The 25,536-nt window shown below is 39.6% G+C and overlaps 3 protein-coding genes across 4 annotated transcripts; 1 reads left to right on the forward strand and 2 right to left on the reverse strand.

Annotated features, from left to right (window-relative positions):
- The first annotated feature begins 14 nt into the window (after positions 1-14).
- Positions 15-10,162, forward strand: LOC139950797 (protein brambleberry-like). The gene is made up of 12 exons (XM_071949610.1): positions 15-376; positions 908-1,036; positions 1,959-2,144; positions 2,806-2,910; positions 3,550-3,667; positions 3,800-3,916; positions 4,646-4,825; positions 5,265-5,471; positions 6,009-6,171; positions 6,681-6,887; positions 7,842-8,039; positions 8,182-10,162. The coding sequence occupies exons 1-12, from the start codon at positions 107-109 to the stop codon at positions 8,300-8,302; spliced, it is 2,001 nt and encodes a 666-aa protein (XP_071805711.1). The 5' UTR covers positions 15-106; the 3' UTR covers positions 8,303-10,162.
- Positions 10,163-10,185: 23 nt separating this feature from the next.
- On the reverse strand, positions 10,186-14,611 carry LOC139950798 (uncharacterized). 2 transcript variants are annotated; one of them, XM_071949613.1, is made up of 2 exons: positions 12,450-14,611; positions 10,186-10,676 (listed from the first exon to the last, which is right to left on the reverse strand). In XM_071949613.1, exons 1-2 carry the CDS (start codon positions 13,856-13,858, stop codon positions 10,187-10,189), a joined length of 1,899 nt encoding a protein of 632 aa, XP_071805714.1. In that variant the 5' UTR covers positions 13,859-14,611; the 3' UTR covers position 10,186. The 2 variants fall into 2 exon arrangements, with proteins under 2 accessions (XP_071805714.1, XP_071805713.1); XM_071949612.1 differs by having other exon boundaries at positions 10,186-10,679.
- Positions 14,612-17,442: 2,831 nt separating this feature from the next.
- On the reverse strand, positions 17,443-25,330 carry LOC139951028 (lactoperoxidase-like). Its single transcript, XM_071949845.1, has 11 exons — positions 25,305-25,330; positions 24,634-24,780; positions 24,143-24,277; positions 23,616-23,812; positions 23,057-23,230; positions 22,427-22,663; positions 20,793-21,465; positions 19,770-19,940; positions 18,732-18,901; positions 18,097-18,217; positions 17,443-17,608 (listed from the first exon to the last, which is right to left on the reverse strand). Exons 1-11 carry the CDS (start codon positions 25,328-25,330, stop codon positions 17,443-17,445), a joined length of 2,217 nt encoding a protein of 738 aa, XP_071805946.1.
- Between the last annotated feature and the right edge of the window lie 206 nt (positions 25,331-25,536).

Here is a 25,536-nt window from a genome sequence, read left to right on the forward strand (position 1 = left end):
GGCATAAACACAGCGCCATATTTGACTCAAAGATTTCCAGCACAATTTGATAAACATTTCTCTATGAAAAATACATCATACTGCGATTTTCTTTGAACACACTGCAATGAAGTTCATCCTTGTTATTTGTGTGTTGTCAGTGCTTAACTGGGGTGCCAAGGCATCTTTGTTTTCGTGGGTTTTCGGACAGAAAAATGCACCGGATTCACACGGGAATGAAAGTCCGGACGGTGGAGTGATTTCGACATCATCACAGGGGGCGGCAAGTCTCGGCAAGCCGGTACCGTTCGAGATGAAGTCAGCGGAGACGAGATTTTTGAAAGCGGGCGAAGAGTACATGGCTGGGTTGTCTGTACTAGATACCTGTCATCATAGAGTTAGTTATTTTACATTTTTATGTGAATCTGGGAGAAAACAGTCTATTTACACAATTTCTTTACTCTTTTTAATTAAAGAGTTAGTTTTTGGTTATTTTTATAATATTATTATAAAATATTGTTATTTTGAAATGAGCATGAATTATGAATTTGATTGAATTATTATCTTAAATAAGTTTTTGCATAAGCCTTGTTTATTTGTTAACAAAGTGTATTTATTTGTAACTTTTAAGTTTCATAATAAAAATGCATGTGAGTGTGACTTAGACGGCCCTGAATATATTAATAAGTGCAATTTTTTCCCTCTATTTTCAACAAAAATACTTCAATATGAACATACGTTTTCTTATTTTAAATTACATTTTAATGGAAACATTTGCATTTTCAACTCAAACCAATCAAATCTTTGGACCATGTGTTTTCAAATGAACAGTGTTAAATTGAACTAAAGTTTCATGAAAAAGTTATGACAACTTGCTTCAGTTGAATAATTATTCTTAAATATTTCCAAATTGCATGTTTGTATGTAGGTGATCGCCGAATTGGAGTCGTCTTGCAATGACATAACAGAGGAAGAGCTTGGTAAACTGGGCGTGGCCTTGCTGAACTGTCAATCAAAATCAGAAGGACGCTCCACTTTTACTTGCACTAAAGAAATGGTAACAGCAGATATGAAAACAAGTTTTTAAAAACTGATTTATATAGAGCCTTGGCATTTAAAGGCAGTGGACACTATTGGTAATTACTCAAAATAATGATTAGCATAAAACCTTACTTGGTAACGAGCAATGGGGAGAGGTTGACAGTATAAAACATTGTGAGAAACGGCTCCCTCTGAAGTGACATAGTTTTCGAGCAAGAAGTAGTTTTCCGCGAATTTGATTTCAAGACCTCGAGTTTAGAATTTGAGGTCTCGAAATCAAGCATCTGAAAGCACACAATTTCGTGTGACAAGGGTGTTTTTTTCTTTCATAGTTATCTCGCAACTTCGACGACCAATTGAGTTCAAATTTTCACAGGTTTGTTATTTCTTGCATATGTTGAGATACACCGAGTGAGAAGACTGGTCTTTGACAATTACCAATAGTGTCCAGTGTCTTTAAACAGTGCAGGTTTTAAATTACATGAAGGTCACAGCCTCTGTCCCCCCCTAGTCATGACCTTGGTGCCCCTTCAAAGTCCCCCATTAGACCCTAAGATTTCTTAATGGAAGTGCCTTTTGCAAAAAGAAAATGGCCTTGCCCTTTCAATGATGAAACGCCAGTATTGTAGTCAAGACCAGATAGTCCGAGACCCTAACTGAATGTCCGAGGGGGAGACCGGTATTGAGACGAATACTCTGTCTATAACACGTCACACTTTTCTACGGGCGAAACATTTTTCAGCAGTTTGATCTCATTAACTGTGGTTTTTTATTACTTAAACGACCACCGACTTCTACTTATTGATCAGTTGAAAATCAAAACCAAAATTAAGATTGGTTTTTAAAAGGGTCAACCTGCAATCCCTTCCTTGATATTATAAAAAAAAATTCTTTTATTATCATTTTGACAAAAGATAAATAATTATTTTTATTTTCAGACGTTAGCAGAGTGCACCAGAGGTATGGACGCAACAACGTGGAATACTTACCACATCATAAGTGATCGATCACGCTCTGTATGCTACGGTGTTAGACAGCAGCAGTTCCAGCGACAGACACGCTTTGCCGTCAACCAGCTTGCTGCAACTGCTTCAAACCAGCTGAACATCATGGAGAATCTACAAGTGAGTGTCAATTTCTGAGTGTGACCAAGGCTTGTTTCATTAGATTAAACAACAGTCAACTGGGGAGTTTGACAGGCCACAAACTTAGAATATATATAGTTTTACCAGACATGCAATGGTGCAACTTTAAACTTAGTGGTAGTTTAGACATTTATTCCAGTATTGATAACAACAAACAAAAGTGTCAAATGTAATTTGAGAATCTACAAGTGAGTATAGATTTAACCAAGGCTTGTTGCATTACAGATTAAAAACAGTTAACTGGAGAGTTTGACAAGCTACAAACTTAGAATATAAATAGTTTTACCAGACAGGCCAGAGCCATAATGAGGCATCTTTGAATCTAGTAGCAGTTTAGACGTTTATTCCGTTTTAGACGTACATACTACAACTTCAATTGAACCATAATTTTAATATGGTTAAGATACTCTGTTAAGTTACTACCAATATGCAGGGAAAGTTTGAAGCATGGTGCTTTTAAAATGTACCCTGAGACAGACAAGACTAGAACTGGACAAGGACATACTGACAAATGAGACCAGCCAGATAAGTAAAAACGAGATCTTTTTCCACCAAAATTAAGGTGTAGTTCTTCAGAGAGTTTGATGAGTTCAGTTGTTAAAAACCTCTTGTACATCCTTTTCTTCTGACTGACCTTTAGGAAGGTCAAGATGCTTTGCAGAATGTGGCTACAGACACCTTACAGATAATGGCTGACGGACAAAAAGAGGTCCTCAGCAAACAGGAAGTCCTCAAGGAGTCACAGGTAAACTTACAAGAGATTCCATCACTGAGAATTTATCCTGCTTAGTTTTGCTAATCAGAAACTTGTTAAGCTTATTTTAACCATAGCCACTGCCGAGTCCGTCAATTCAGACACAATCTAAAGCCATGTCAGAATTTGCGGCTGCACTATGGCTATGTCTAGATTTCAGCATCATCATAGACGATGTGACATTACATGTCTACAAAAGAGCCACAGAGCCTGGACTCCTGCAGGCACGATTTGTACACAGCCTAATGGAATAAATCAGAAAATCTTATATTTTATGGAGATTTTACTGTCTAATTTTTATCGACTTTTGATATGATGACAAGGGGTACATCTCAAAACTTGTCCAGCTTTTACTTTCATAATTCTTGGATTTATGTGAAAATTATTACACAAAATGTCAACTTTCCCATATGTGGGAAAGTTGACATTTTGTGACCTGTGCAGTATTGTGCCTGCCAGAATACTCAAAGAATGTACAAGGTCACATTGTAAACAAAGTTCACATGGTCTATGGTCCTCAGCAACACCCATATCAACACCGTCATAGCCAAAGCTGTAGCCACCAATTCAATACGGTCATGCTTAACCATATTGAATGAGCTGAAGTCTGGTGTCACTTTTATCCTGCAGGGTCAGCTGCATGTATCCATTGAGAGCAATATCAGAGACCTGACTAGCGAGAAAGCGCTAATAGCGGCCGGCCATAGAGAACTAGCCACCATGACAGAAAGCATACGACAGCAACTTGGTAAGGTCTCGGGGAGAAATTATTAATTATGCTTTATTCCCATTTTAGTCTGTTTGAATCCTAGTATGAAATATTTTTCTACTTATGGTAAGTTCTGTTACTTGAGATTCTGATTTCTGGATTTTTTTTCAGATAATGCAACGCAGCAGCTTCTGAGCCAAGACCAAAACTTAAAGAGAAATCATGAAGATGTTCAACGCGATCTTGCAAGCATACGCATCAAAGCCAAGGAAGTATGGGACAAGCTAGGTAAGACTTCTTTCTGTAAGAAGTATTGGAAGACTTTGAAATTCACTTCCCAAAGACCTCAAACAAATGCACAACATCATCCTCTTCCAGCAGAAACTTAAAGACACTGGACACTATTGGTAATTGTCAAAGCCCAGTCTTCGCACTTGGTGTATCTCAACATATATGCATAAAATAACAAACCTGTGAAAATTTGAACTCAATTGGTCATCTTAATTGCAAGATAGTAATGACAGAAAAAACACCCTTGTCACACGAAGTTGTGTGCTTTGCTTGATTTCGAGACCTCAAATTCTAAACCTGAGGTCTCAAAATCAAATTCGTGGAAAATTCGTTCTTTTTCGAAAACTACGTTCCTTCAGAGGGAGTTGTTTCTCAAAATGTTTTATCAAAAGCTCTCCATTACTCGTTACCAAGTAAGGTTTTATGCTAATAATTATTTTGAGTAATTACCAATAGGGTCCACTGCCTTTAAAACACAGATGAAAATGTTCAACTTGATTTCTTCAAGATCAGCTTAGTGTAATGTTTTACAGGAAAAGAAGATGGTTTACAAAATGTTGTAGTATTATTATTGTGATCCCTTGACTGCTGCTCCCCAGGCTACACAACAGCATACAAAAAATGGTATGGTTTCTGACTGCCACCCTCTAACACAAACTTGGATTGCACTTTCAAAATTATTTTAAAATAATTTTGCGTGAATATTTTCTCCTTTTTTTTCCCCAGACGGAGACATGAATCACATCGCTATCCACCAAGAAGAAACATTCCAGTATTACTCAGAAACTCTTGAAAACCTGAAGAGGATGAACGACACCATTAACTATTTATTAAACCTGGTTAACAAAATGCAAACCGGGATCGATGAAAGGCTGGGCTGGTTAACTACTCTAGTTGGTGGTTTAGGTGAGTTGTTGATGAGTGTGGTTTCAAGTCCTGCCGTTAATTTCACCAAACTCAATTCCTAACTAAGAATTAATCTTAGGACTTAGGATGAGCTAAGTTTCGTATCCAAGTGAAATCAGCCCATCTGGTCCGTTAAGCAAGACACTTAACCATGATTGCTTCGTAAAGTTGGGGAGTCGGTGCTTCCTTCTGTACTAGCCGGGCCTCTGATGGATGATACCCAAGCCTACATCCGTATGGACCGTAAAGGGGGTAACTCTATTTCAGCCCAAGGAGTAGGTGGCAACAGCCCCTGGAAGAAAGTTGATTGTAGCCCACACCTTGAAGTGGCCCTCAGGCCTTCATGTTTTGTTTTTTTTGGTTTTTTTTTAACCTGTCGAGTGTCGTCCAAAATATTTAGGATTTGTCTTTTTCCTACAATCTCACCCCTTGTGTCCAGGTAATAACATGAATGTCATCTCAACCTGTGTGACACACGTGGCCTACTTCCTACTCGCCTCTCTCTGTGTGACGTTCCTTCACACACCAGCATTCACCCGCATCGTTCTCCTACTCCTAGTACCCATCAACGCTCTGTCTAAGATCAGACACGGGGTGGGTCTTGAGTTCTCGGGCCTCACTATTCTCATCACTGGGGTTGCTATCGGTAAGAATAATCTATTCGTGTGATTTATCAGGATTTTGTTCTGTTTTTAAGACTTTTTCATTGGTCTTAATGTACCTTCAAGTTTTCTTGAAAGAGACAAACTTGCCGTTACAAATATGAAAGACTTTGCCTTTGTTTTGACCTGACCTTCAGATGTCTTATTCAAAATGATGTAAAAAGTCTGTGAGCCTCTGCAGTTTGACATTGCTCAACTCTTGTAGCCTTTTTGAGATATGGCGAACATTATCTTTGACTGTAGGAGTGCACTGTTTGGTTTGGGTGTATTCAGAAAAGTTTAACCAAATCTAACAGTGTCATACATATGTGTCTACATGTACCATATCTCAAAATGGCTTATTGGCTTTATCTCCATACATAAAGGGAACTGATTTTTTCTGATTTTTGTGTTTATTACCCCTCTCTATTTTGAGCTACCACTTTCATTTTTTTTAATCTTCATTGGATGTTTAAATCTGAGTTTCACGAAGAGTAAATCCGTTCTTGATGACTTATAATGACTCATTATTTTCTTTTTAGCAAACTGGATGGTCATAGTCTTCAAGAGTTTTTGGAGTAGTGAAAAACCCTCAATTGGCGCCAAGTCTCCAAGGGAATACGGCCTCAAAAAAACAGCCTGTCGTTGCAATCATAAGGGTCCTATATTTGCTCTTCCACCCGCTATCAACAGATCAGTGATAAGGTGAGTAGTGTAGGTCACATCTTCATTGCTTCAAGGCACTGGACTCTATTGGTAATTACTCAAAATAATTGTAATAATAGATGTTAAATTTGCATCGGGGATAAAGAAGATTAATTTTGGTTTTTACCCATACACCGATGTGTGTTAGCACTGTATACTCAGTACTTTCCCGAGTCCTGTGAAAAAATATCATAGGCATGTTACTCGGGTGGGATTCGAACCCACGACCCTTGCAATTCTAGAGCAGTGTCTTACCAACTAGACTACCGAGGTTGCCCGGCAGCTAGAGGCAGTTCGAATCCTATGTTTTGGCAGCGGGTACCGCAACGATATAATAGATGTTAAATAAAAAAATAAAAATAATTGTTAGCATAAAAACTCACTCGACTGGTAACAAGCAATGGAGAGCTGTTGATAATATAAAACATTGTGAGAAACAAGTTTTTGAGAAAGAGGTAAATTCTCACTCATATAATAAAAGACTTCGGGCCTTTATCTTGAATTTACAGCAAAGGTCTTGGCGGGTATTCAGATGATGATGAAGACTACACATTGCCCTCTGACCTCTCGGCCATAACAGGTGATATGTCTTCATATTCATACAACACTGACATGATGTCCGAGTCTAGTGGCTTCTCTCAGGACGCCACGATGACCGGTACTGGACTGACCGATCTAGATATGACGTTCGAGAAACCATACTCCATGAAAAAGAGGCAAGTGGAATCACACATATTATTTTGTCCTGAAGCTTTTTCTATCGCAGCACGGAGGATGTGGAATCATCTTCCTCGGAACATCTGGCAATCTACGTCATTAACAAAATTCAAAACTTTGCTTAAATCTCACCTTTTTTTTTGTAAACCTACTGTACGGTGCTATGAGCAACGGCTGTTACAAATTTAAATATTGATTGATTGACTTTCAAGATCAGCAAGAAAAGATGTAGATGAAGAGTCATGAGAAATAAAGTACAGGAAAGTTTTTTTATTTATTTTTTTGCCTCTAATAAACTTTTGATGCCTTGTTTTGATTTCATGAAGGGCTTGGTGTCTGAGCAGAGTTTGATGTCACAGTACGAACCTCTATATAGCAGTAACTGGCTGTTTATTTTATTAAGTTGCATTTTGATGCTTTGTGAAATCAACCCCCAGACTCATGCGGTGCAAGTTGTTAACAAATCTGTAGTTAACCTTTTTTTCCAGAAAGCTCTACTACTTGTTTTATTGTCAACCAGAGTATATGTATTTGGATCTACTATCAGTTGTGTTTTTATTGTGTACTTGTTATATTTTTAGTAATTATTTCTCTTTTTTTTCCATCAGACTTTACTCTACTTTTAGTTCTTTTTTTTCTCTTGGGTTGTGTTTTTAGTTTGTTATTTGTTGTTGTATTTATCTTGTGCATAACTATTTGTTTTAATCTAAAGTACAATCATTCTAATACCAAACGTATTGTTCTCAGTAATTTTTATTGTCAATGAATTCTTATAAATCTTTACAGTTTAAGTCCTTAAACATTTCTTCTTTTTTTTTTTGGGGGGGGGGGGGTTAGAATGAAACAGGACTAGAAATGAATTGCTTCACATAGCAAGGCCTAAATGTATATAGATTTGAGGGACTAGGAGTGGAAACAAAAAGTACTAACAGGATACTTTTCTCAACCTACAGCAAAGACAATCGAGACACTCCCTTGATCAGCTCTTCCACAAAGACGCCAATGCCTCTCTCTGCCTCTGCTATTGCCTTTGGAGAGCTCCGGCATCAAGGAAATCCTGCTAAGAGACACCTTGGCTCGGCCCTGGAGGAGTTACCCCAGGCGACTCCATCACCACGGAGACAAAGAGAAGGAACTCCTAACAGTACAAGGTAAATGTCGAACCTGCATGTTGGTATTTTTTGTGCACATCTCTCTCTTATTTGTAAATTTTAATAAAATTCTATAAAAAAAATAAGTTTTAATTGTTAACAAAATGTGGTAATTTTAAGGTGATATTTTTATTTTTGACAGTTCTAGACCAAGTACACCTGGAAAGCGACTCTGCAATGGTCTGACAAAAACAGGTCAACCTTGCCGCATGACGTGCTCCCAAGGGTCTGACTATTGTTATCGCCATAACAACAGCAACTAAACTCAGAGAACTGAAGAGTAAGTAAATACAATTAAGAGGATTTCGGTACTTTTTGTAACACAAAACACAATGTCCACAGATTGAGTAAATATAATTTAAACGACTACACCATTTGAAGATAATGATAGTAAATAATGATAGTAGAAAACTTAAAATATTAAGGTGCTGTAGTTTTTGAGAAATTAGTAAAACAATGTCATGAAAATACGTTTTACATGCTAAAGTAATTTTTGTGGCTTGATTTACTCATTTCTCAAAAATACAGCACCCAAAGCAAGTAATATTTTCAGGGAAGCTTTCTACCATCAATATTTTCAAACTTTGTGAGTAAAATGTAAATCTGTGGACATTGTGTTTTGTGTCCAACAAAAAAAAGGTAACCAGATCCTTTAGGGTGCCATTGAGCTTGAAATTTATTTTGTGTATAAAAAAAATGTTCATTATGCAATGTAAAGGAAATTAGTTAAACTTTGAGCTTATTATCCGAATGAAATTTGGTTTAATTTTCTTTTCTTTTTTTGTTGGTCGCTTCTGTATGTGTTTAAACCAGGGCCCAGGTTTATAAAGCTGTCTATATCAGCATAAAAAAGGGTGCTTAGCTTAGCATCATTTTCTGCTAAGCAACAGTCAGTAGAGAACCAGTCACAAAAACTATGGTTCTTTGAATGGTAACTGTTTCTTCTTAGCAGATTTGTCGCTGCTAAGCAATGTATTTGTGCTAGGAAGCTTTATGAAAAAGGGCCCAGTCTAGAGTTCTTTATCAATGTTTGTATATTTTTTGTAAAATGTTCCTTTGTGTTGCTATATAAAATTACAGACAATTATGTTATTATGAAATTTGATTTAAAGAATATCACTCTGCAACTTAAAACTGTAATGAATTTGTTTAATAATAAGCTCTATTGCAACAAATATATATTTTATTAGAACGCAAAATAAAGCTGACGCATTTGTTTTCTCTTTTTCGCTACAATTGTCTGTTTATTTAGTATAACATTTCAGAATCAAATGTTTCTATTTGGGTGTCTCAAAGGATGGTTACTCATTATTTGTTTGTTTTTGGGGGTAGGGGGCCTACTTTTTAGAAAGAGACATCCTGGTACATCTTTCTAGCTTTCAAGAAGTTTTGTCTGGCAGTTTACAATCTCATTTTGGGTGTACACACACCACTTTAGTTTTCAAGGGAGATTTACTAAAACTCCAGAATGGATATTTTTCAAAATATGTGGTTTTTTTTACAATGAAGTTCCATCTTATTTAAGAGGAATCACCAATTAAAAAGCCATGCACCCTAAAAATAATGGGTCACTTTCGAACGCTGGGTGGTTTTTGCCTTGGGCGTCTGCCGCCCCCTAGTGTCTCCAATGTAATAGTCCAATTCATATTTCATATAATTATTTGTACTTGTACTTGAACACGAACTCACTACTGAATGCCTTCCTTGCTTGATTTATTAAAAGATTGTCAAAGCATGTAAATACAATTTTTTTTTTTTTTTTTTTTTAAAGAAGAATGCAGTCAGGCAACTTGTACTTTAAAACGATTGTTTCCTGTACTTTTCACATTTTTTGTTGTACTGGCTTGGGTAGGATTCGAACCACCGACCTGGGCTTTTTAACTTAATCAACCAAGGTGGAAAGTGATGGTCGAGTCCATCCAAAATATAATTTGCACTTCCAAAAAACATTGCCTGAGTACACAACATTAAAAAAAAAACACGAAAATGTAAGTAGAAAGTTGAGAAAAAGTAATGTTGCTTTAAATAAATAATTCTATAATTTGAAAGATGTTGTTAAATAGTCAAACTTAACCATGTCTTTAATATGATTGATATGTACATTGACGTTTATAATATACACTTCAGAATAAAATATATAATGTTTGTCAGAGTATGACACAAACACTCGATGTGGCTTGACTGTTCACTGGCTTTGGACTTTTATCATTTACTTCTTCAAGTCCTTGGTTGTTGTCCACCTCAAAATCAAAGTAATTCTCTCGTTTATTGTCAAGTGGTTCAGGGGTAGGTTTGGGTGAGTACTGGGTCGCTTGTCTGTAAACACCGGAAGGCCCAGGGATGTCGTGGGGGCTCTTAGGTAACCCGTCCGTCTTAGAGCCATGGCTGCTACTCAGGGTTCCATTCCCGGAGTCTGTCTCGGATGAAGAGCACAATGACACACCTGAGTGGTGGCTGTCATTGTCATGGTCGTCGTTGTCACCCGAGATAACACTGTCATTATCTGATGATGGGTCTTCTGAATCTGAGTTGGAGCTGTCCGAGTCGGAGGAGGAGTCTGATGATGAAGATGATGAGGAACTGGAATTGTCCGATGAGGACGACCCTGAGAAGGAAGATGATGAACTGTAGTCGCTGCTGCTGAAATAAAGAAGAAGAAAAATTATTGAATTAGTGTGAAACTTTCCAAAGTGAAGATATGATATGGAAAAAACTGTTAAAGGCACTGGACACCTTTCGTAATTGTCAAAGAGACCCGTCTCCTCACTTGGTGTATCTCAACATATGCATAAATTCATAAAAGACAAAATCTGTGAAAATTTGAACTCATTGGTCATCGAAGTTGTGAGAGAGAATAATGAAAGAAAAGGCTGGTAGCTTTGTTTTTGTAAGAAATATTTTGTTGTGCTGAGCTAATTTTGTTGCTTGAGCAGCTCACTGAAATTGGGATTACATACAATAGGTCTCCACAACAGATCAATCTAATTGTATCATCCTTTCGGCTCTTCCACAGTGTACCCACCATATTGTAATGCAGGAACAAAGAGCTATTCCACCCCAGGCCCTTTTTAAGCACCTCAAAGGGATAAATCTGAACCATTTTAATCCGAATAAAGAAGGGATTCACAACCCCTTTGTCTGAGATAAACTAGAGCTCCTCAGTCTGCATTGGTTCGAAAGCCTGGGGCAGGATCAAGACATTTTGTCAAGAACCCCATACTTTAACATGCTCTTTTTCTCTTGCAGAATTACCCCCATCCCCTTGAAGAATTTCTGAGATTCCCATAACACTACAAAGACACAATGCCACATTTTTAGCAGCGCCTATAAGATGTCATCTTCTGATTTCAATGCATGGAAGATTACCCTTCTCACGGAATTCCTTCTCAAGGCCCGTTTGGCAAGAAGTTGAAGGGCTTCATTTTGCGGTGTACTACTCTCCATTAATCCCAATCATGGGGGAAAGAAAGTTTTTAAGTTATTGATTTGTTTTCTTTTCTATTAATGCTATGATGGGTACCTCTTTTTGACCCCTCTATTTTGTGATACATGTTGTTGTTGATGTTTAAAGGCAGTGGACACTATTGGTAATTACTCAAAATAATTATTGGCATAAAACATTTCTTAGTGACGAGTAATGGGGAGAGGTTGATGGTATAACACATTGTGAGAAACGGCTCCCTCTGAAGTGCCATAGTTTTCGAGGAAGAAGTAATTTTCCACTAATTTGATTTCGAAACCTCAGATTTAGAACTTGAGGTCTCGAAATCAACCATCTAAACGCACACAACTTTGTGTGACAAGGGTGTTTTTTCTTTCATTATTATCTCGCAACTTCGACGACCGATTGAGCTCAAATTTTCACAGGTTTGTTATTTTATGCATATGTTGAGATACACCAACTGTGAAGGCTAGTCTTTGACAATTACCAATAGTGGCCACTGCCTTTAACTGCTGTGTTCTGAGTCAACGAAAGATTGACCCAGATGTGCTCGCTTCGAACTGGAAAACTTGTCATCGGTGCAAGTAATGCATCTTCAACTCATCAACTGAATTGGATTGTTATTCATTGAAGTTTTTATGACGTACCGTTTGTGACGTCATAAGAAACAATCTTAAGTGTATTTTGTGACAGTTTTTGTGGGTTTTTTCTAAAGCAAAAACTGTCTGGTTGTTAAACTCGCATCATCCGAATTGTGTCACGAATCAGGTTGTGCAAAATTTGTTCATGTAATTGTTATTATAATTTGTGATTGAATAAAATGTATAAATTGTATTATAGTTGGTTTTACACTTATACACAGATATGTGTGTAAGCACTGTATACTCAATACTTTCCTGAGTTCTGTGAACAAAATCATCATATTAAAAGTTGACATCTGTGTTATTATTATTATAAATTCTACCAACCTGTTGTTAGAGTCTGAATCTTCACTCCCACTCGAGCTACCAGACATACTGTTGCAAGAAACTGCACTCACGGACGACTCACCAGCACTTCCCCTCCGCCTGCCTCCCGAAGATGCGCTCAGTCGCCGTCTGTCAGACGGTCTAGTCGCGTCTTCAACAACAGAGAACTGCACCTTGGCGTTTAGTTTCCTCACCAGTCGTTTCTCTTGGATCAGAGCAACTGCCTGATGCATGTCCTGTATGGAGGCACTGACAGATGAGCGCCTGGAATCGGCCTCCATTGTTCTGTTGCTGGAGGTGGAGATTACGGATTGCCTTGGGGAGTCACTGGGCGTGGGTAATGAGGATCTGCGGCCGCCTCTTGCTTTGCTACGGCGGCGATGGGAGCTTAGGGTTGGACTGACGTTCCTCTCGGCTTTGTCGAGAGCTCGCTGGTTTTTGAGCAGCTCAACGGCGTGGTGCATCTCGTGGATTGAGGCGAGAGAGGCTCGTTTTAAAGATGCCTCATAACTAAGATCATCCCTGTCCGCCATTGTCTGTGATATCTCATCTTCCTCATCGTCGAAGACCACATTATCCATTTCAGGCGTTGGGTACGAATGATAAGCTGGATTTGAAGCACGAGACCTGCTTGATGCCAGCGGCGGGAAGGACCTCCGAGGACTGGGGGCATCACCGGCAGACGCCCGGCGGTGACGCCCGGCTGAACAACCCCTTCCCTTGGACTTACTGCGTTTACGTATAACCACGGCGTCTGATACCGTTGATAAGCGTCTTGCGTTGAAGTCCATAGAATTTCCGGAGTCTCTCCTTTGGAGACTGACAACGGAGACCCGACGGGGAACGGGTGCACCGTATGACTGTGACGGGGAGAAATCGTTCGATAACCGGCGGGATGGTGATTTCGACTCCGAGTAGTCATCGGTAGTAGAAGAGGACGATCTCATATCGGTGAAGGATACTCGTCTTGGTAGATCATAAGATGAGGAGTAGTCATTTGAAAGGGAAGACGAAGATAATCGACGCTGCCTGTCGACAAAACTAAGACTGACAGATGACGACAACGAACCTCGCCTACTGTCGGACATCGACGACGAGACACTCTGTTGTAAATTCTCACCCCGGAAGTCGTCACAGACAGAATCCTCCTGTATTGTCGCGAACTCGGACGCCAAAGACACCCGCGAGAGGCTCGAATCGCTCCTCTTTATCGGACGCGGTCGCGGTGGAGCAGGAACCGGGGACTTCGGCGCGATCGACGGCTTGCTGTCTTTCCTCGTCACGGTGATGCTTTTCCGTCTTCCCCTCCTGTAACGCGATGGTAGATTATTATCATCGTCCAAGATATCCGACCCGATATCTCCGTACATATGACTGGTGGTATTTCTCCTTGAAGTCATAGCTAACATAAAAATCGTGTCCTAACACAAGCACTTCAGAATTTACATCACAAGATTCACAAACAGCACTCGTATGTTTTCACTGTGGTATTTATAGATCCATTTCTATTGCAATCGTCTAACCACAGTCACCATACATATCGAAGACATTCTCGATGAGTTCCCTTAAGTAGAATTTTGTTGGAGTTCTCGGACTGTAACTTCAGTGTTCGATGCAAAATACAGCGTAGTTTGGGAAAAGTTATCAAAGAACAAGCTCACGCCACTAATGCAATTAGGCTGTACGGAACTCGGCTTAGCTTACCACAGCAAGGTAGGCTTACCGCTATGGTACCAACGTGTTGTGCTGCTTGTGTCACTCGTTGTCAAGGAGCAACGAGATGGGTCAATACTTGAAGAAGGGGATACCTATTGACTGAGGGAGAGAGCATGGACGAAGTATGCCAACAACTAAAGACACACTCGATAATCCCCAACGCTATTATCGGTATTGTTTGGGCGGGGTGCTTGGGGTAAATCGAGCAGTCAACGGCAAGGTATACTTTCCATTCACCCTTTTATATAAACAGATCGCCTTACTGGATGGAGGAAAACAGAAGATTTGTTCCAGTGTTTGGGTCTCTAAAGTGAGGCTTAATTAGATGACTTCAATTTAAACCAATTGCCTTCAACAAGGGTGTTTTGAAGCATGGATGGAGGAAGGAACTTGTTATGCTCTGTTCGTTAAAGGTTTATTTTTTGACTCGGTGACTTTGTTTGCTCATGGAGGAATAGATCCTTACTCTATGAATAGATTAATTCCTTCATGGTTTGCTTTAACATTCGTTTTATCTTGCGACTTAAACTATTTATTTTGCTGTGTCTACTGTTCAAATTGTTCAGACGTAACAGCCCATTATAAAACAGTTGTTCAAGCCTTCGAGAAAAATGTTTCAAGAAAAACTCTGCTATAGGGGTGAAACGCCCGGCCATTAACTTGTTTTTTTTTTTTTTTTTTTTTTTTGCAAATTCAATTCAAATTAAATACAAAACAGACAAAATAATACATTAAGATACATGGATGAGATTTGTCAGACTTTAAAGCCATTGGACCCTTTCGGTAAACAGTGTTGTCCAAGGCCCACACTTTGTGTACCACAACTTCTATATCAAATAACAAACCTGTGAAAATTTAGGCTCAATCGGTCATCGGAGTCGGGAGAAAACAACGGAAAAACCCACCCTTGTTTCCGCGCGTTTCGCCGTGTCATGACGTGTTTAAAATAAATCCGTAATTTTCGTTAACGAGAATTTATATTGTTTTGCTGTTTTCTCAAAAAGTAAAGCATTTCATGGAATTATATTTCAAGAGAAGTCTTTCACCATTGCCTTCTAAAAACCCTGTAAGTTATTTGTAAATCTGTGAACTTTTTTTTTTTTTCTGAACCGAAAGGGTCCAATGGCTTTTATCAGAATTCAAATTAGTTTTAAATAAAAGTCTGCTTGGTGCACTTTCGTCCCGTATGGCAAATCAGCTTATCTAGGCTCAGTATCATTTATTTGCTCTTTTTTTTTAAACTTAATTTTTATAGGCTGTTTTGCCACACGGAGAGGTACTTCTCTTTGGATGTATTTGTACAATATTATATCCAAATTGTACACTTTCTTTTCAGCAATTACTCTCACTTGTGGATGCTGTAAGACTTGTTTGTTTGTCTTGGCCAGCTGCATTTTGAATTTCAACAGCCGCTATGTATATAGATCCGAACTTTCTCGGTTCAAATAACGGTATGGATTTGACATTCAATACTTTGCACTTCATAGTGACTATAATATATGGTGTGCACAATGTTAAAAGATATCCTCACGCTTTATCTTCTAGTTCAAAACTTCCTGGGGTTTGTTTTCATATTTACATGAAGAAGAAAAGGGGAAAGAAAACAGACGCCAAGTTTGTTTCAAGGCCATTGTATTCATCCCGAACATTGACCCCCTTTGTGTGAGGTGAATCTGTTTGAATATTGATTTGGAAAACCTTGGCCCACGCTTATAGTCATTGTCAATCAGTAGGGCGCCATCACTCGAGTTTCCTGGTCAGTGAAGTGAAGAGAAATTAAAGACAAAACTTTTTACATGTTTTTGTTTTGGAGACAAAGCTTGCAGTGGAGTAAATGTAATTCAGATTTGAAGAAAATGTGCAAGCGTCTTAAAGGCACTGGACACGTTTGGTAAATGTCAATGACCAGTAATATCACTTGGTGTATCCAAACATGTGCATAAAATAACAAATCTTTGACAGTTTTGGCTCAATTTGGTCATCGAAGTTGCAAGAAAACATTGAAAGAAAAAAATACCCTTATTGCACAACGTGCATATTAAAAGGCTCCTTGTGTTATTTGAGTGAGAAATTACCTCTTTCTCAAAACTACGTTACTTCAGAGGAAGCCGTTTCTCACAATGTTTTACACTATCAACAGCTCTCCGTTGCTCATTACCAAGTAAGTTTTAATACTAACAATTATTTTGAGTACTAACAGTATACATGGCCTTTAAGATCTTTGAGGAACTCAAGTGTGCGTAATCGCCAGTGCCTTTTCATGTCTTTGGTGCGGCACATGGAAACAATCACTGGGGTCAAACAATGGTGTACGTCCCGACACGAAGTCAATTTTCCCAACGATGCTAAACTTAGCAAGGGACCTCTGCTAAATTCCTGTGGTGTGAAAAGAGGCAAAACAATGCAAATGCGACTACCATCTCCTTAGCCTTGTCCAAGGCTCTTTACGCAAGCACCGGCCCGCTCTGACTTCACGAAATGCATAGATACTATACCGCACGGCACATACAGTACTTGATACCGCGGGGTCGAAGCATGGCTTTCGAGGTATCAACGAGGTTACAAAACGAGAACCTCGTTGATACCTCGAAAGCCATGCTTCGACCCCGCGGTATTAAGTACTGTTATGTGCCGTGCGGTATAGTATCTATGCATTTCGTGAAGTCGGAGCGGGCCGGTGCTTGCGTAAAGAGCCTTGGACAAGGCTACCATCTCCTTGGCTTGTGTCACGCTAGGTTAATTTATAGGCAGCCTGATTAAAATACAAGTAGAAACAACATGCACGCTTCACTTTAATTTCTCTGATCAGGTAACCAAAACATAATAAACTTGTGAAAATATCTCTTCATTTCCCTTTTGTGAAAAGGCCCTTTGAGTTATAAGCGAATATCGTCTTAATAAGGAAACAAAACAAACCTTGAAACAAACACGGCTGAAGGCTTAAACATTTTTTTTGAAAGTTTTATTAGTTCGGTCCTAAGCGTCAAACAATTGTATTTTGTATTATCTAAATGAAAATGGGAAGAAGAATTTCAATCAAAAGTTCACGAAGGAGATACTTTTACTATTATCTATTCCTCGCGGTTTTAAATGTTGAAGAAAACAAGTGACACTACGTTTAACCCACTTCACCATTTCACTTCTGAAGTCACCAATTGAGCCTCAACAAAACAAAGAGTCCCACGAGGAATGTTCATAATTTTCAATAAGTCGACTTACAAGCAAGCTACTATTTACCTAGGGACCCTTGCTAAAATGCTTTCGTGTGAACGTTGCTTTAGTAATAGTGTTCAGCCCAAACACCAAGGTCCATCCTGGGGATAGCGGAGAGGTCCCGGCAGCTCACCCGGTGGTTGGAGAAATCATTCAGCAGGCAGCCCGTTCGGTTGGGATAACGGTAATATTTGCTGTACTCTACGAAAGACGTGTAGGGATTCAAGCTCCTATATAAATTCAAGAGCAAGATTGTTCGATTATTTATTTGAGAAACTGAAATAATATCAGAGAAAGTGGAAATATTTAAATTTGTACATCAAAATTCAAAACTGCCACTATTGAAGTGCTTTTCAATGGTGACATTTTATTTATTATTCTTCCAAATCGATAGAAATTCAAGAGCAAGATTTTTCGATTATTTATTTGAGAAAATGGAATATAATATTTAGAGAAAGACCACTGGAAATGTTTAAATTTGTACATCAAAATTGCCACTGTTGAAGTGCTTTTCAATGGTGACATTTTATTTATTTTTCTTCAAAATCGATTCAAAAAAGGAATCCTTACAAAAAACAGGAAAACTTGTGGATGGAAATTCTGAAACAATGTTGATTTGGCGTTTCATAATGTGCAAAGTTGACCTCAATATTACATCTCTGGGCCCGATTTCATCTGCACGCAAAAAGCAGTTATAGCACAACAAAATTACGCTTACTGGCAGCGTGAACTATCATCATCAGCTTGTAGGAATGGAAATGGTTGAATCTCAGGCAAGTCATCAATGTTGTCACATAGCACCCGGGCCAAACTCGACCTTCGGATCTCATCTTGCTGGGCTGCGAAATAAAGACAACAGTTTATTAGCAAGTGGACGGTTAAGAACACCGGGCATGCACTGGTGTTTCTCATCAGCAGAGAGTGGGTTCGAATCCCGGTCTTTTTGTGGAGTCATTTTTTTGTTGCCTTCACACAATGGCCGACCGTGTTAGTTCGCAAGTAAAAAGAAAACCGTGCAATTTTGAGGCACGTTTTTGTTGATCATAGGATTCTACATTTGAATCATCTTTCTAACCATTTGCATTTCATAACAAACGGTTACCAACAGTGTAAAAAAGTCATGGAAGAGTATGGGTTAGCTGTTTCTAGTTCAAGCAAGCACATTTTTGTAAGGGGAAAAGGTTATTGGTCAAAACTATATTAGGTCAACATTATTGTGACTGGTTCTCATTTTGTCAAGCAGGTTGTTTGTTTTCAGCTTAACAGCTTTATGAAACTGTTTTTTTTTTTATTTTGCCAAAATTCTGGTCATACACATTCCATGAGTTAATCAAACTGAACTTAGACCCTTACCATCAGTGAGAGCTTGCTGTCCACTCTTATTCTCGTACCAGAAACGATCACCGTACTTCAGGGATCTGAACTGCTTGCCGATCAGACACGCCAGGGTCGGCCCAACGAGGGCACCTGGCATCGGCGGCTCGGAGAAGAAACCGACGAAGGGATCAATGTCAAGGACGGTACTGAAAAGCATTTCAGAATGGTTGTTAAAGACAGTGGACACTATTAGTAATTTTCAAAGGCCAGTCTTCTCACTTGGTGTATCTCATCATATCCATAAAATAACAAACCTGTGAACATTTGAGCTCAATCGGTCGTCGAAGTTGCAAGATAACAATGAAAGAAAAAACACCCTTGTCAAATGGAGTTGTGTGTTTCAGATGCTTGATTTCGAGACCTCAAACTCTAAACTTGAGGTCTCGAAATCAAATTCGTTGAAAATTACTTCTTTCTCGAAAACTACTCCACTTTAGAGTGAGCCGTTTCTCACAATGTTTTATACTACCAACCTCTCCCCATTACTCATTACCAAGTGAGGTTTTATGCTGATAATTATTTTGAGTAATTACCAATAGTGTCCACTGCCTTTAAATAATAAATAAGTATTTGAAGAAGACCAGGGTCAAATGTCATAGAGCTGCTTAAAGGAACATTACAGAATTGGTAAGATAAAACTCGTCTAGGATAACAGATTTGCATAAAACTTGCACGGTCTATTGATGATGGTAGTAGAAAATATCCCTTGAAATATATATTTTTAAATCAATGTCATGCAAAATGTACAATCGTTTTTTAAACTTTTTTCTCGTGACCCAGATCGCCGATCGACCATAAATAATTTTGTAATGTGAAACTGGGCCCAGGATCAAGATAAGACTGTAGGCCTATAAAGGCATATTGTTGGACAAGTTTTCATACGATAAAATGTTTGGAATATACAGGGTTTTTCCTTTCAGACAAATCAAGGTGGTTAGCTGAGTATATTCGAAATGAAGAAATTGTCACACAAAAAGAAATGTTTTTTTTTTAGGAGGACTAAAAGTTCAGTACCTGTAAATTGTCCTGAGGCGTTGGGCAGTCTTGTCTCCCACGACTGCGGTCAGTTCTTGCCAACTACGTACCTGACTTAAACCACAAACGTCCTCCCTGAAAACTGTGTATCCAGGTAGACCATGATCGCGTCCTCTTTGGATGTTGAGAGAAACCAAATCGAGCCCAAACCTTCACGGAGAAAAATTATTTAGATTTCATTTTCATGATAACAAAACATGGACCAGGGGCCGTTTTCACAAAGAGCTAAGATTTAACTTAACTTGCAAATCAATCGTAGTTGCTAGCGACGTCATAATTCACATCACTATGGTAATACTGATGAATTGTATTGCTTTGTGAAATCATGGTGAAATCGAGCCCGTAACTTCAAGAAATAGAAATGACAGGATAAGGGCTCAGTGATGCACGATTCAAGCAAAATTTAGTGAACAGTAGAGTGTTACAAACGGAACAGGAGTTCACAACGGTTCAGTAAGTTCTGGTGTTATAGTCTATATAGGGATCCCGTCATTTCTCAGATGTAAGTGTTTTGCTGTGTTGCCAATAAATTATTCTATGCATCTTGTTTAAATTAATATTTCAAAGCCACCACGGGAACCACATTTCTGTACATCGGAACACATAACAGCTATCATTCGCTCTCTTCATTGGAAGTTCCACTTCACGAACGCATCCACTTCAAAATTCATCTTCTTATGTATAGAGTTGTTCATAATTTTGCCCCTGTATATCTCCAAGACCTGAAAGCCCTTCGTTCTTCTTAACTTTCATCAGCTACCCCGACGCCTTCGCTCTTCTTTAATCGCTCAATTCCAGCTTTCCCGGGACCCCGCACATGTCACGCTTTGATCGCGCATTTTCAGTCATAGCTCCAACACTTCGGAACAAGAACCACCCACATTCAAGCAGCTCCTTCATTGGACACTTTTAAAACATTACTTAAAACCCATCTGTTTTGTCAATCTGGTTATAGCGCTTAGAAACTTCCGTATTTAGCGCTCTACAATTATTAACACTTACCCCTTTTCCGGGTCTTCAAAAAGATGATCAGTAAGAGCAGGTGAGAATGCTCCATCTACGATGTAAAGAGGTTGCACCAGCATCCCTCGAAGAATCGACCCTACTCCTCCTTCTTCAACATTGTACAAGTGTGTCGCATTGAAGAAAGCCTCCCTCGTCTTGATATCACTGAAGACTCTCTGGAACTCGTTATCTACTCTCCAGATAGTCGTGGGTATCTGGCTGTGACCCAGTCGAAACACCGCCGTGGCAAAGCCGTTCCGGACGGTCGCATCAACCCTGGTGCGGTACAGATACTCATCTAAGTCCACCCGGTTCACATCCAGCCTGTACCTCCTCATGTACCTTTGGCCAATCAGGAGAGGCAGGTACTCGTTGTAAACGATATGCTGCCACTCGGCACCGACGATCTTACGCGTTTCGTCGAACACCCTGTTCCCGTCCCAGTGCGGGTTGACGCCGGAGAGCTCCCGGGCGATGCGGTTGTGCTCTCGCAGCCACACGGTATGAAGCGCCGTGAGTCCAACCTGTTCAGCCGCCCTGTTGTCCCCGGCCAGACCGCACGATACCTTGCCGTTCCGTCCAGCGCAACTTCGAAGATTATTGTCAGGTGGAAGGAGTCCTTTTCCACCGGGGATGGGATTTGGTGTGACACGCATGAGACCCTGGGGATCTAGACAAGAACACAGTCACACTTTTTTTGGGAAACGCCAAGGAGGTGCGTGTTCTTCTTAAACAAGTTTTGAGTTTAAATGAGCAGGGTGTGTGAGAGTTACGAAACACAACTCTAACTTCACTGGGGCTAAGTGCGAATCGTACGAAAATTTATACTATGGCATTCGTGAGCCTCCCTATTCACATACCGAAGGATACAGGCAAGAATGTGGACAGGTGGAGTATAAGGCCTGGTTTCACGAGAGACACACTATGGCCTTCTCGAAACTTTGGCTATAGGGCTCCGAACCTCAATCCGCTTGTAATACAAGCACCAGACCGAACGCACACATTTTCACAATTTTGGACGGAGCCTGATGAGCCAGTGCCCAAAAAGCAAAAGCCGTGGTTTCGAAAAGGGTACTGACCGAGTTTTGAGAGTGTGCACTCGCAAGGCAAAGAAACCATCACCAGACAAGCGTTTCAGCTGGTGACCCTGAAGGGACATTGAACATATATATTTACGTAAATATTCACGTAAATATATATGTTTAATGTCCCTTCAGGGCCACCATACGTTACAGCTGGGGGACTCCCACACCAATATAACACTTACCACATCTACTTATGCCAGTTTGGGAAAGCTAAAACTCAGGCATTGCAAAGGGTGCTTCCATGCGAGTGGTTGTCTATTACGATCGCATTTTTATCGTGACAACTAACTCTGTGTTTCATAAAGGAACATTTTTTGTCGCATTTGTGCTGGAGCCTGTCTATATCTTTTTTTAGACAGAATACAGAAATGTAGCCTAGTGGTAAACAAAAAATTTGAATCAACATTGCAATTCCCGTAGGTCTGTAGCAAGCTTCTTTCTACGGATAGTTTCATGGTAAAAAATATGCCACTTTCCGCCCTCTGGTCCCTCCTTGATAACAAAAAACCCACACACAATCCACTACAGAAAAGTGTGCCCTCCTACCTCCAGTTATCCTAAGGCTGTTCACCTTAGAAAGACTCGACCCATAGATGAATGAAGCATCTAGGTACGCAGTGATGATGTTGGGCTGGTCGTACGCCCACGGTTGGTAGCCGTGCAATGCCGGTGCCGCCACGGACCTCACAAACTCGATACAGTCCTGATTGGGGAATACAGGATCTCCTTCTGTGATTGGAATCGGCAAACAGATGTGAGATGTCTGGCATCCGGTACATGTATCTAAAACAGTAAAAAGGTGTATGTTAAAAGGGATGAAGTTATCTCTTGTGAGCTGCCGTTTCACCTCGGACCGTGGCTTGAATCCTGCCCGGCCCAGCGCTAGGATACGGTTTTCAGTCCCTAAATTACATAAGGCAAAGGAGTTGCCTAACAGTTTTTTTCTCCCATATCCTCTGAAAAGTGTCTTGCTTGCCTTCACATGGAAGTGTTTCATCATGTGATCTTCAGGCATTGGGGTTAGGCTCCTACTACAGTATACTGATGGAATTGCTTTTGGTAAAAGTTTGGTTTTATTACCCGTATAAGATTATTACAGCACAACAATCATTGGCATTAAAGAGCAGCTATAAGTGTGAAAGCACTTTAGGATGCTGAGATGTTCTTGCTACTCACCAGATTCTACAGGTACTTGGTCAGTGTCATGGATAAGAAGCTGGCCAAAGTGAACCATGAGGGCGGCATAACCATTGGCAATCAGATCATCACTGTCTTCTGTGACTTGCCTGGAGATTGCTCTTGCACTTGGCAGCTCCTGTCCCGTGGTTGACTTTCGTGGAGCTTTTTTGCCTGGGGAAAAAATAATGTACATGTACATTCAAAATGTTATCAAACGGAAGTGCATAACTGTGGGTTTATCGTGTACGTACACGATAAGTATAAGTGTGGGTCTATTATGTACGTACACGATACATTTGGAGTAATTATGTACGTACACAATAAGTTTTGGACTTATTGTGTACGTACACGTTATCATGTGCGTACACGTTATCATGTACGTACACATTATCATGTACGTACAGGTTATTGTGTACGTACACGATCGTTTTGATTCATCGTGTTCGTACACGAAAATTTAAGAAATATTTTTGTATTCATTTGGCGGCGTATTATCGATTCACAAAGTCGACAATCAAATTTATTTTGCAAAAAAATGACATTACGTAATCCTCACCATCACTGTAGGCGGATAGGGTGTATCTCCTTAGCGGAAGATTAACCATCCCCCATTCGGGGCGACGTTGATTGTTGCAGCTACCGTCGAAGGTTCGGTGCTGACTCGTTGTGTCGTCACAGGTGATTCCGCCATAGACTAGCTCAAGTCGTTCGAGTATTCTGTTTATCAGTGTGTTTGCCGTTTCTGGGTCGAGGCTAAAAATGCAAATGCTTAAGTTAGGAGATTTTGGTCGTGGTGGGAAAGTCATCAAATAAGAGGGTTGAACTTGTTTAAAAGTTGTGTAGTACCATCGCAAACAAAATAATCTGCCACTCACAGGACGCATGCCCTTAAATTATGAAATTAACTCAAATATCTGGAAAGCTTGTGTGTGGGCCTTTTTCAGTATGAATTACTTTGTTGTGTCACTTTCCATTGCAAATATATATTTTCAACCTAATAACGATGCTATCATATTATTTTAAACACGACGAGCATGCTAAACTGCAACAAAATTAGGCAAACACATTGTTAGTTAGGCCTACTCATGAATAAAATCCGTCTGGTCACTCGCAAGAAATCTGAGCAATCTTTTGCGGCCAATCGAAGAGATGATGACACTCCTGAACTGTCTCAAGACATCAAGGGGATACCTCGTAAAGGATACATCGCCATCAACTCTTTCTGGAAAAACAAACCATAGTAAATTATAAGTAATTTATTTGCAACCTCTTTGTGTTATTTTTATTTTGGAAAGCTTACAATAGTTTGTTAAAATGCACATCACAACCAGACATACAAAATAAATAACAAACATGTCAACATGATAGCGTGGGCTTGGTTCTTGAAAAGGGGTTGACATGGTTGAATACATAACATATAGCCTTTATTCAAGGCGCTCGCAATTTTCCAGATAGTATACAACACCTATAATATGCGCTGTTTGTCCTGCAGGAAGACGTGGCAACGGTGGGATGAAGAAACAGAAGTGGGGACAAATTGTTAATTTATAGGTAATAATAATATGCTCACGTACACACCATCTGAAAGTATAATAGTCGTTTGCAATTCCAGTTGTTTCCAGTCAGCACTGTCAATTAGACCCTCTAGGTGAACAAGCAGCTCTGTGTCATTGGTTGATGCATAGCATGACGTCACCAGTAACATGGCCAATAAGAGCACCCTAAGATGGCAAAAATTAACAGAGTAGAGATACTATGTGTGTCACATCAATGGATTGTCTTTCATACATAGAAATGCTCATGTTGGGGTTTCCCCCCTATACTTTTTATCGTCAGTGCAAACAGATAAAGGGGACGGGATCTACGCTTCCGGAACCGTTTCATATCTTCCAATGTTCTAATATTGAGTTTAATTAGGTAATAGTTTACGGTCTTGTCAGCTAACGCGCTACTTTTTAGTGTTTTTTGTTCATTTATTTGTGGATAAATTGTTAGCTTTTTGGTTTACAGGCATAAAATTTGGAACGTAACTTTATTGAGTACAAAGGCTGACCCATTCGTACACCAGGAACGACAAGGAGACCCGGAGGCCAAGGCATCTGTTGCCCTTGTCTTGGCCTTGCTGCCCCTTTAAATGGCCTCGCCCTTAGACTGAACATTACTGTACGGAAATCAGACTAATACGCCTAAAGTAGGAATAATAAAATATACTATAAACAATAGAAGAAATAGTTGTTTTACTTACATGTTTTTGTCCGATTCTTCACGCATTATGTTCTCGTGTTACCCGTAACGATGAGGTTAGAATCAATCTGTAACTTGAACACACGATGAAACCCACACGCCCACGACAAAGCCTTCAAACCTGATGACGAGGCACCAACACGTGATCTTCGCCACCCAATAAAGTTGCTAGTGTTTTAAACAACATTTTAACGACACGTGTATTTTTTAAACACCGTATGGTCATCCACCCG

Source organism: Asterias amurensis, chromosome 18 (genome assembly GCF_032118995.1).
Source record: "Asterias amurensis chromosome 18, ASM3211899v1".
In the NCBI taxonomy this organism is placed as follows: Eukaryota; Metazoa; Echinodermata; class Asteroidea; order Forcipulatida; family Asteriidae; genus Asterias; species Asterias amurensis.

Coding starts and splice junctions, on each gene's coding strand:
- LOC139951028 (XM_071949845.1), bottom strand. CDS start 25,330: ATGCGTGAAGAATCGGACAAAAACAT. Junction 24,781..25,304: donor GAAGAATCGGACAAAAACAT/GTAAGTAAAACA, acceptor TTGCCATCTTAG/GGTGCTCTTATTGGCCATGT. Junction 17,609..18,096: donor GATGATAGTTCACGCTGCCA/GTAAGCGTAATT, acceptor GAATTTATATAG/GAGCTTGAATCCCTACACGT.
- LOC139950797 (XM_071949610.1), top strand. CDS start 107: ATGAAGTTCATCCTTGTTATTTGTGTGTTGTCAGTGCTTAACTGGGGT. Junction 2,145..2,805: donor ACATCATGGAGAATCTACAA/GTGAGTGTCAAT, acceptor ACTGACCTTTAG/GAAGGTCAAGATGCTTTGCA. Junction 8,040..8,181: donor GGAACTCCTAACAGTACAAG/GTAAATGTCGAA, acceptor TATTTTTGACAG/TTCTAGACCAAGTACACCTG.
- LOC139950798 (XM_071949612.1), bottom strand. CDS start 13,858: ATGTTAGCTATGACTTCAAGGAGAAATACCACCAGTCATATGTACGGA. Junction 10,680..12,449: donor GATTCAGACTCTAACAACAG/GTTGGTAGAATT, acceptor TCTTTATTTCAG/CAGCAGCGACTACAGTTCAT.